This window comes from Bombina bombina, chromosome 7, assembly GCF_027579735.1.
Source record: "Bombina bombina isolate aBomBom1 chromosome 7, aBomBom1.pri, whole genome shotgun sequence".
Taxonomy (NCBI): Eukaryota; Metazoa; Chordata; class Amphibia; order Anura; family Bombinatoridae; genus Bombina; species Bombina bombina.
The window spans coordinates 60784354-60796476 of NC_069505.1; the positions used below are offsets into that span (position 1 = coordinate 60784354).

The 12123-nt window shown below is 40.1% G+C and overlaps 1 protein-coding gene across 1 annotated transcript in view; it reads right to left on the reverse strand.

The window, feature by feature from the left end:
- Positions 1 to 12123, reverse strand: part of LOC128665888 (serine/threonine-protein kinase MRCK alpha) — a 420939-nt gene that overhangs the window by 137529 nt on the left and 271287 nt on the right. The window contains exon 12 of the mRNA XM_053720136.1: positions 3955 to 4046. Coding sequence (XP_053576111.1) covers positions 3955 to 4046 — 92 coding nt within the window. The remainder of the gene's footprint in view (positions 1 to 3954; positions 4047 to 12123) is intronic.

Here is a 12123-nt window from a genome sequence, read left to right on the forward strand (position 1 = left end):
CGCAGAAGAAGAATACATCATGTGACCAGGGTCACGCCTAGCACACTTGTGCACATGTTTTTCATAAGAGAATGAAACTAGAAGGATATTAAAATATAATATAAAATGTTATTAAAAGGGACAGTAAAGTAAAACAAACTTTCATGATTCATAGAGCATGCAATTCTAAATACCTTTACAACTTATTTTATCTAAATGTGTTCCTTCTCTTGGTATCCTTTGTTGAAAAGCATGCCTTGGTATGCTCAGGAGCAGAAATGGACTACTGGAAGCTAATTGCTGATTGGTGGCTGCATAAATATGCCTCTTGTCATTGGCTCACCCAGCTAGCTCCCAGTAAAGTATTTCTGCTCCTTCAACATAGAATACTAATAGAAAGAAGCAAATATCATCATAGTAGTAAATTGGATTTTTAATATATATTGTTTTCATTATATGCCCTATCTCTCTTAATAAGTTACACTATACATTTTCAGGTACTTTTGAAGAATATATATATATATATATACACACACCATACTACAGATCCACCTACCTAGCGACAGCTACCTGGGTGCAGTTATGTCTTTAGATACTTTCACAAAAAAGTGCACTCACAGGAATCTAAGACCAAAAAACTATTGAACATTTCCAGGGAAGGAGATGTAACTTCCTGAAAACGTTCAATAGATTTTTGGTTTTTGATTATCTTAAATTCCTGTGAGTGCACTTTTTTTATGGAAGTATCTAAGGACATAACTGCACTCAGGTAACCATCGCTAGGCAGGTGGATCTGTAGTATGGAATTGATTGATTTATTTATATATATATATATATATATATATATATATATATATATTGCCAAACAAAACCGCACCAAACCAGGATTTGCATCAAAACAAAGGTCAGATTTATTTAAATAAATTTGACCTTTGTTTTGATGCAAATCCTGGTCTGTTGCGGTTTTGTTTGGCAGTATCATTTTTCACAGACTTACCAGATGGTTGATTACAGGTGGGCAGATACATATTGGGATTGTGTGTGTATGTATATATATATATATATATATATATATATATATATATATATATACAAAACACGGAAGGGAACTGCACTCTCATACCGGACCGGGTACACATCCCATGACCCTGCAACATGCTCAGCCCTGGGTGCCACTGGCACTCACAGGAAGCTGTGCTGTCCCCAGAGCCACAAGCAGTTAACCCCAGACAGGTCTGGGTGCAAGAACCATAGGGAAAATTACAAAACAAATTAATACAACACACAGAGAAAACCCAGCACTCACTTACAAGCTCTCAGCTAAGATTTAAAAGCAAAAATGGAAAGGTTAGTCACCGCATCTGGCCAAATGGGACAAGCTCAGGTACCACGTCAAGGTCCTCTCCAATACCTGAGACCCTAAAACAGCCACACAATGCAAGCTTTCAAATCCAAACAAACTGAAAACAAAAAAAGGGTGCACAGGAATATGTAATCACCCTAGACATATACAAAGCACGGAAGGGAACTTCACTCTCATACCGGACCGGGTACACATCCTATGACCCTGCAACATGCTCAGCCCTGGGTGCCACTGGCACTCACAGGAAGCTGTGCTGTCCCCAGAGCCACAAGCAGTTAACCCCAGACAGGTCTGGGTGCAAGAACCATAGGGAAAATTACAAAACAAATTAATACAACACACAGAGAAAACCCAGCACTCACTTACAAGCTCTCAGCTAAGATTTAAAAGCAAAAATGGAAAGGTTAGTCACCGCATCTGGCCAAATGGGACAAGCTCAGGTACCACGTCAAGGTCCTTTCCAATACCTGAGACCCTAAAACAGCCACACAATGCATTGAGAGCTTGTAAGTGAGTGCTGGGTTTTCTCTGTGTGTTGTATTAATTTGTTTTTCATCAGACCAGGCAACTTTCTTCCATTTCTCCATAGTCCAGTTCTGACGTTCAAGTCCCCAGTGATGGCGCTTTTGGCGGTGGACAGGGGTCATCATGGGCACTCTGACCGGTCAGCCGCTATGCAGCAAACTGCGATGCACTAAGTTTTCTGACACTTTTCTATCATGGCCAGCATTATTTTTTTTCAGCAACTTCAGCTACAGTAGCTCTTCTGTGTGATCAGACCAGTTCGCTCCCACATGCATTAATGAGCCTTGAGTGCCCATGACCCTGACACAGGTTGTCCTTCCTTGCACCACTTTTGGTAGGTACAAACCACTGTACACTGGGAACACCCCACTAGACTTGCCCTTTACCCAGTCTTCTAGCCATAACCCTGTCAAAGTCACTCAGATCTTTTCACTGCTTCCAACACCTGAAATTCAAGAACTGACCATTCACTTGCTGCCTTATATAACCCAAACCTTGACAGGTGCCCTTGTGACAATAAAACCAAATGTTATTCAATTCACCTGTCAGTGGTTTTAATGTTGTGGCTGATCAGTGTATATGTATGTGTGAGTATATAGATATATATATATATTTCTATATATCTATCATTCATATATATATATTTATTTCTATATATCTATCATTCATATATATATATTTATTTCTATATATCTATCATTTATATATATATATTTATTTCTATATATCTATCATTTATATATATATATATATATATATATATATATATATATATATATATATATATATATATCATACACACACACACACATGGGCTATAGAGACCCCATTACTGTTTAGACTGTTTCTTTTGAGAGGGAAAATAGGGGCAGAGAGAGATTGGAGAGAAAAAGTGGAAATGGAGAAAAAGATACGGTTAAGAAAGAGTGGAGAAAAACAAAGAGTGAAGCGATGTGAGAGAGAAAAGAGAAAGGGTGTAAAGAGAAGATATTGCCTAATAGAGGAGGGAGAGGGTAAGAAGCGAGATTGAAGAGAGGAGGGAGTAGAGAAAGATAGATGTGAGATGATAATTATAAAACAATTTTACCAGGTCTGCTATGACCTCACATTAATGTCAACAATCTCTGCTTTTTCTCAATTCAACAACTTCCTTTTTCTATACAGCTGTTGTCTTCCCCAGAACCCTAGTTAATGTTACTAACTACTATGCACTTATTTTTGCTAATTTATCATTGTATGTACTCAGAGGTCAAGTCGAACGGGAACGCATGGGAACGGAGTTCCTGCGCTATTTTTGCAGGAGGAACTAAGTTCCCTCTGGACAGAGAACAGAAATGCTTCAGTAAACACTACTGTTGCTGATGGGAGGAGCTAGAGGAAGTCTGGTTAGAGGGATAGTGAGATCTTCTAGTAATGGGCAGTAAAATTTCCTACAATACACTAATGTAATACACACCTGTCAGCAGTCCTGCTGTGTGATCCCCCTGCACTGTGTGGAACAGATTGTGATTACATTTCTGTGTGGCTTGCTCAGGGGTTATTTAGCTCAACTCAGCAGAAATAGGAATATTGCATCTTAAGTGGGTGACACTCTGTGACAGAAGAGGATTCTCAGGCACAGAGGCAACCATTTAACCCATCATTGGATTTAATTTGCTTTCATTAACCCAAATGTATAGATAGACATATAAATACAGTGTGCGTGTGTATGTATGTACAGATATATATATATATATATATATATATATATATATATATAAAAAAACAATATTAATTGTGGGGGGGGGGTGTGGAAGTCTTGGTGAGTTCCCACACTTTTTTGTAGGACTTGACCCCTGTATGTACTATGTAATTTATGGTATAAAACAAACAATATTAAAACAAATTACTGCACAATAAGGTGTTTCACATCATTGGCTAAACATGTGCAAAGAGGGGGGGTTAGTTAGATAAAAAATGGCAAGCAACATTTTGGGCTGGTTAGTAGCTTAGAGCTTGCAATTTTGAGCCCTGTAAACATACATATATATTCATACCAACTGGTAAAGTGGCTTGAACGGTGAGGTCATTAGCAGTGAGCTACTTACCTTTGTATATTCCTCTTTGTCCCGTGTAAGAGATTTGATTTGTTTCTCTAGAGAACGATTTCCAGAGGTGGCTTCTAGTTCTGTAGCTTTCTCTAGGAAGAGATATTTTTGTTATTGAAAACAAACATTCCTATTCTTACTAAAAAGTACTTTATAGTACTATATATATATATATATATATATATATATATATATATATATATATATATATATATATATACTGTATATGTATAATAGATATATATGTATATGTATAATAGATATAGATAAATAGGAGATATATAGATGCAGATATACACAGTTACATACACATATACATACACAGCTCGTCAGAATGATTGACATGCCCTGCTCTTGTTCAATAGGTTGCATTAGAGCAGAAGGCGGCATCGCACAAGAAAGCTCTTTTCTTTCATGTAATTGGCAAGAGTCCATGAGCTAGTGACGTATGGGATATACAATCCTACCAGGAGGGGCAAAGTTTCACAAACATCAAAATGCCTATAAATACACCCCTCATCACTCCTATGGAGGTGGTGAAGTAAGTTTGTGCTTGATGTTTCTAATTTCTTCTATGATAAGCGCTTCTAAGCATTCTGAAGCCCAGTTCCTCTCAGAGTACAGTGTTTATCAGAGGGATGTGAAGAGAGTATCGCCTATTTGGTTTTATGGTTTCCCTCACGGGAAATCTTTTCAAGGGTTCTCTGTTATCGGTCGTAGGGATTCATCTCCTACCTCCCTTTTCAGATCGACGATATACTCTTATATACCATTACCTCTGCTGATAGTTTTCAGCACTGGTTTGACTATCTGCTATATGTGGATGGGTGTCTTTCGTAAGTATGTATCATTATTTAAGACACTCTCAGCTATGGTTTGGCTCTTTATGTATAAAGTTTTAAATATATGTATTTTACTTATATTTGCCATGAGTCAGGTCTATGCGTCTGGCAGTTTCGTTATGGAAATTATGTTTCTTCTATAAGATACAACGAGTCCACAGATTCATCCTTTACTGCTAACAGGAAGTGGCAAAGAGCAACACAGCAGAGCTGTCTATATAGCTCCTCCCCTGACTCCACCCCCCAGTCATTCTCTTTGCCTACTCTAAGTAATAGGAAGGGTAAAGTGAAAGAGGTGATAAAATGTTAGTTTTTATTTTCTTCAAGCAAGAGTTTTTTTATTTTAAATGGTACCGGTGTGTACTATTTTCTCCCAGGCAGCAGATGGATGAAGACTTCTGCCTGGAGGCTGATGATCTTAGCAGTTGTCACTAAGATCCAGAGAAGTTCCCACAGAATGGCTGAGGAGTACTTAAGAAACTTCAGTGTGAGGAACGTTTTTCATGCTTTAAGCAGTGAGGTATGTTCAGTCATTTTTTTCTGGAGAGACTGTTATTTCAGAATTGGCTGACAGTATCCCCATGAGGGGAAGGGGAAGCAGTAAACCTAAAGTATACAGAGGGGTATTACTGGACTTGCATATTGGGCTATGAAAAAATAGTCGAAGGTTTAATCCGATTTACAGACAAACGTTTTTATAGCATAACTTTTTTTTTTTGGTAAGGGTTAAGTGTTCCTTTCCTTGTGGGGCAAACTTAGCTGTCAAGTTGGGATGCTTTTATCCAAAAATTGGGATAATTTTATCGTTTTCAAGCAGTTTTGGAAAAATTCTATGCTCTTTTTTCTCTTAAAGGCGCAGTACCATTTTTAAAGATTGTTGTTTTTTTCACTGAATAAAGTGTTTTCAAGCCTGTTTGTGGTCATTACTGGCCTGTTTAACATGTCTGACATTGAGGAAAGCCAATGTGAACATATTTTAGCTGATAAAAGTATGTCTCAGGATGATTCTCAGTCAGAAGAGAATCAGGTTATGCCATCTACTTCTCCCCAAGTGTCACAACCCTTAACGCCCGCCCAAGCGACGCCAATTACTTCCAGTGCATCTAATTCTTTCACTCTGCAAGATATGGCGGCAGTTATGTCTACTACCCTCACAGAGGTATTATCTAAACTGCCTGGTCTGCAGGGGAAGCGCAGTACGTCTGGTATTAGAGTAAATACTGAGCCTTCTGACGCTTTATTGGCCATCTCCGATGTACCCTCACAATGTTCTGAATTGGGGGTGGGGGAATTGCTGTCTGAAGGAGAGCTCTCTGATTCAGGAAAGATGTTCCCTCAAACAGACTCAGATATGTTGACCTTTAAGTTTAAGCTTGAACACCTCCGCTTATTGCTCAGGGAGGTTTTAGCGACTCTGGATGATTGTGACCCTATCGTAATTCCACCAGAGAAATTGTGTAAAATGGATAGATATCTAGAAGTCCCTACTTACACTAATGTTTTTCCAGTCCTAAGAGGATTTTGGACATTGTTACTAAGGAATGGAATGGACCAGGAATTCCGTTCTCTCCCCCTCCTAATTTTAAGAAAATGTTTCCCATATCTGACACCATTCGGGATTCGTGGCAGACGGTCCCTAAGGTGGAGGAAGCTATTTCTACCCTGGCTAAGCGTACAACTATACCTATTGAGGACAGTTGTGCTTTCAAAGATCCTATGGATCAAAAATTAGAGGGTCTGTTGAAGAAATTGTTTATTAATTAGGGTTTTCTTCTACAACCTATAGCGTGCATTGTTCCTGTAACTACTGCAGCTGCTTTTTGGTTTGAGGCTCTAGAGGAGTCTCTTAAGGTTGAGACCCCATTAGATGATATTTTAGATAGAATTAAGGCTCTCAAGCTAGCTAATTCTTTTATTACAGATGCCGCTTTTCAAATGGTTTAATTAGCGGCAAAGAATTCAGGTTTTGCCATTTTAGCGCGCAGAGCGTTATGGCTTAAGTCCTGGTCTGCTGATGTGTCATCAAAATCTAAACTATTAGCTATTCTGTTCAAGGGTAAGACCCTATTCGGGCCTGAGCTGAAGGAGATCATCTCTGACATCACTGGAGGTAAAGGTCATGCCGTTCCTCAGGATAAGACAAATAGAATGAGGGCCAACCAAAATAATTTTCATTCCTTTCGAAACTTCAAAGGTGGTCCCTCTACCCCCTCCACTGCCACAAAGCAGGAGGGGAATTTTACTCAATCAAAGTCAGTCTGGAGACCTAACCAGACCTGGAATAAAAGGTAAACAGACCAAGAAACCCGCTGCTGCTACCAAGACAGCATGAAGGGGCAGCCCCCAATCCGGGACCAGATCTAGTAGGGGGCAGACTTTCTCTCTTCGCTCAGGCTTGGGCAAGAGACGTTCAGGATTCCTGGGCTTTAGAAATCGTGACCCAGTGGTACCATCTGGAATTCAAAGATTCTCCACCAAGGGGTAGATTTCATCTTTCACGTTTGTCTGTAAACCAGACAAAAAGAGAGGCGTTCTTACGCTGTGTAGAAGACCTACATACTATGGGTGTAATCTGCCCAGTTCCAAAGGCGGAACAGGGGCAGGGGTTTTACTCCAATCTGTTCGTGGTTCCCAAAAAAGAGGGAACCTTCAGACCGATTTTAGATCTCAAAATTCTAAATACATTTCTCAGAGTCCCATCCTTCAAGATGGAGACCATTCAGACAATTTTACCAATGATCCAGGAGGTTCAATATATGACCACCGTGGATTTGAAGGATGCGTATCTTTACATTCCTATCCACAAAGATCATCACCAGTTCCTCAGGTTCACCTTCCTGGACAAGCATTACCAGTTTGTGGCCCTTCCTTTCAGGTTAGCCACAGCTCCCAGAATTTTCACAAAGGTGATAGGGTCCCTTCTGACGGTTCTAAGGCCGCGGGGCATAGCAGTGGCGCCCTATCTGGACGATATCTTGATTCAGGCGTCAACTTGCCAGCTAGCCAAATCTCACACGGACATCGTGTTGGCTTTTCTAAGATCTCACGGGTGGAAGGTGAACATAAAGAAGAGTTCACTTGTCCCTCTTACAGGAGTTCCATTCCTAGGAACTCTGATAGACTCGGTGGACTTGAAAATCTTCCTGACGGAGGTCAGAATATCAAAGATCTTAACCACTTGCAGAGCACTTAATTCCATTCCTTGGCCATCAGTGGCTCAGTGTATGGAGGTAATCGGACTAATGGTAGCGGCAATGGACGTAGTTCCGTTTGCTCGCTTGCATCTATGCATGCTCAGACAATGGAATGGGGATTATGCAAATTTATCTCCTCAGATAAATCTGGATCTAGAGACCAGAGACTCTTCTTTGGTGGTTGTCACAGGATCATCTGTCCCAGGGAATGTGTTTCCGCAGGCCAGCATGGGTCATAGTGATGACGGACACCAGCCTCTTGGGCTGGGGTGCAGTCTGGAATTCCCTGAAGGCTCAGGGTGTGTGGACTCAGGAGGAGGCCCTTCTTCCAATAAATATTCTAGAACTGAGGGCGATCTTCAACGCGCTTTAGGCGTGGCCTCGGCCAAATTCATAAGATTCCAGTCGGACAATATCACGACTGTAGCATATATCAATCATCAAGGGGGAACAAAGAGTTCTCTAGCAATGATAGAGGTTTCCAAAATAATTTGATGGGCAGAGACTCACTCATGCCATCTATCTGCAATCTATATCCCAGGAGTGGATAACTGGGAAGCGGATTTTCTGAGTCGTCAGACTTTTCATCCGGGGGAGTGGAAGCTCCATCCGGAGGTGTTTGCACAATTGATTCATCAATGGGGAACACCAGAATTGGATCTGATGGCATCTCGTCAGAATGCCAAACTTCCTTGTTACGGGTCCAGGTCAAGGCATCCTCAAGCAGTACTGATAGATGCTCTAGCAGTACCGTGGCCGTTCAACCTGGCTTATGTGTTTCCTCCTTTTCCTCTCCTTCCTCGTTTGATTGCCAGAATCAAACAGGAGAGGGCTTGGGTAATCTTGATAGCGCCTGCGTGGCCACGCAGGACTTGGTATGCAGATCTGGTGGAAATGTCATCTCTGCCACCATGGACGCTGCCTCTGAGACAGGACCTTCTCATTCAGGGTCCGTTCCAACATCCAAATCTAGTTTCTCTGCGGCTGACTGCCTGGAGATTGAACGCTTGATTTTATCTAAGCGGGGATTCTCGGAGTCGGTCATTGATACCTTGATTCAGGCTCGCAAGCCTGTCACTAGGAAGATTTATCATAAGATATGGCGTAAATATATTTATTGGTGCAAATCCAAAGGCTACTCATGGAGTAAGATCAGGATTCCTAGGATTTTGTCTTTTCTCCACGAAGGATTGGAGAAGGGGTCATCAGCTAGTTCCTTAAAGGGACAGATTTCTGCTTTGTCAATATTACTACACAAGCGTCTGGCAGATGTCCCAGACATTCAGTCATTTTGTCAGGCTTTGGTTAGAATTAAGCCTGTGTTTAAACCTGTTGCTCCGCCATGGAGTTTGAATTTAGTTCTAAGTGTTCTTCAAGGGGTTCCGTTTGAACCTATGCATTCCATAGATATTATGCTTCTATCTTGGAAAGTTCTGTTTTTAGTTACTATCTCTTCTTCTCTGAGAGTTTCTGAGCTATCTGCATTACAATGCGACTCGCCTTATCTTATATTCCATGCTGATAAGGTGGTTTTGCGTACCAAACCTGGATTACTTCCTAAGGTTATTTCTAATAAGAATATTAATCAGGAAATTGTTGTTCCTTCTCTGTGTCCTAACCCTTCTTCTAAGAAGGAGCGTCTGTTACATAACTTGGACGTGGTTTGTGCCTTGAAGTTTTACTTGCAAGCGACCAAGGATTTCCGTCAAACATCTTCCCCGTTTGTTGTCTATTCTGGAAAGCGTAGAGGTCAAAAGGTTACGGCTACCTCTCTTTCTTTTTGGCTGAAAAGCATCATCCGTTTGGCATACGAGACTGCTGGACAGCAGCCTCCTGAAAAAATTACAGCTCATTCTACTAGAGCGGTGGCTTCCACATGGGCTTTTAAAAACGATGCTTCTGTTGAACAGATTTGTAAGGCTGCGACTTGGTCTTCCCTTCATACCTTTTCCAAATTTGACAAATTTGATACTTTTGCTTCTTCGGAGACTATTTTTGGGAGAAAAGTTCTTCAAGCAGTGGTGCATTCTGTTTAGGTATCTGTCTTGTCCCTCCCGTTCATCCGTGTCCTGTAGCTTTGGTATTGTATCCCACAAGTAAAGGATGAATCCGTGGACTCGTCGTATCTTACAGAAGAAAAGTAAATTTATGCTTACCTGATAAATTGATTTCTTCTATGATACGACGAGTCCACGGCCCGCCCTGTCAATTTAAGACAGATTATATTTTTTTTTGGATTTTAAACTTCAGTCACCTTGTAGTTTCTCCTATTTCTTCCTATACCTTCGGTCGAATGACTGGGGGGTGGAGTCAGGGGAGGAGCTATATAGACAGCTCTGCTGTGGTGCTCTTTGCCACTTCCTGTTAGCAGGAGGATAATATCCCACAAGTAAAGGATGAATCCGTGGACTCGTCGTATCATAGAAGAAATCAATTTATCAGGTAAGCATAAATTTACTTTTTAGGAAGTTTGTCTTACCTGGGGTATAGTCTTTATTCAATTTGATTTTTTTGGGCTCAAACGTGCGTCTTAGTTGACGCTAGGTTGTTTGGCGTGAAATTGTGTTTGTTATGACGCAAGTTGCGTAATTTCCGGATGTTTGTTGGCGCCAAAAAATTTCTCAACTTCCTATTGCGTTGTGCATCATTCTTGGCGCCAAAAAATTTAGTTTTATTTTACCTTACTTCCTATATGCTTCTTGCCTTCTTTATGCTCAGAGGGCTATGCTATTTGCTTTTTTGGTCAATTTTAGCATTTGCATTTTTTCCCATTCCTGGAACTGCTATATGTCGAAATAAGATATTTCTGTTTAAATGTTATTTTTTCTTTTACATTTTACAAGATGTCTCAATCTGATCCTGTCTCAGAAGCCGCTGTAGGAACCATGCTGCCTGAACACAGTTCTACCAAAGCTTATTATATCTCCAGCTGTAGTATGTAACAGTTGTCATGATAAGCTTTTGCATGCAGAAAAGGTTTCTATTAGTGCTAGTACAGTATCTGTTGTTCCTTAAACATCTAAAGTACATAATGTCCCTGTTGATATGAAAAATTATATTGCTGATGCGATACAGAGGCTATGGCTGCTATACCACCTTCAAATAAACGAAAAAGGTCTTTTAAAACTTCTCATAATACTGATGAAAAAACATAATTTATGTAAGAACTTACCTGATAAATTCATTTCTTTCATATTAGCAAGAGTCCATGAGCTAGTGACGTATGGGATATACATTCCTACCAGGAGGGGCAAAGTTTCCCAAACCTCAAAATGCCTATAAATACACCCCTCACCACACCCACAAATCAGTTTAACGAATAGCCAAAAAGTGGGGTGATAAGAAAAAAGTGCAAAAGCATAAAAAATAAGGAATTGGAATAATTGTGCTTTATACAAAAAAATCATAACCACCAGTGACTCTTGCGTGGAAAGATCCACATCTTGGGTAGTCATTATCCCATACGTCACTAGCTCATGGACTCTTGCTAATATGAAAGAAATGAATTTATCAGGTAAGTTCTTACATAAATTATGTTTTCTTTCATGTAATTAGCAAGAGTCCATGAGCTAGTGACGTATGGGATAATGACTACCCAAGATGTGGATCTTTCCACGCAAGAGTCACTAGAGAGGGAGGGATAAAATAAAGACAGCCAATTCCGCTGAAAATAATCCACACCCAAAATAAAGTTTAAATCTTATAATGAAAAAAAATGAAATTATAAGCAGAAGAATCAAACTGAAACAGCTGCCTGAAGTACTTTTCTACCAAAAACTGCTTCAGAAGAAGAAAACACATCAAAATGGTAGAATTTAGTAAAAGTATGCAAAGAAGACCAAGTTGCTGCTTTGCAAATCTGATCAACAGAAGCTTCATTCCTAAAAGCCCAGGAAGTAGAAACTGACCTAGTAGAATGAGCTGTAATCCTTTGAGGCAGAGTTTTACCCGACTCGACATAAGCATGATGAATTAAAGATTTCAACCAAGATGCCAAAGAAATGGCAGAGGCCTTCTGACCTTTCCTAGAACCAGAAAAGATAACAAAAAGACTAGAAGTCTTTCGGAAATTCTTAGTAGCTTCAACATAATATTTCAAAGCTCTAACTACGTCCAAAGAATGCAATGATTTC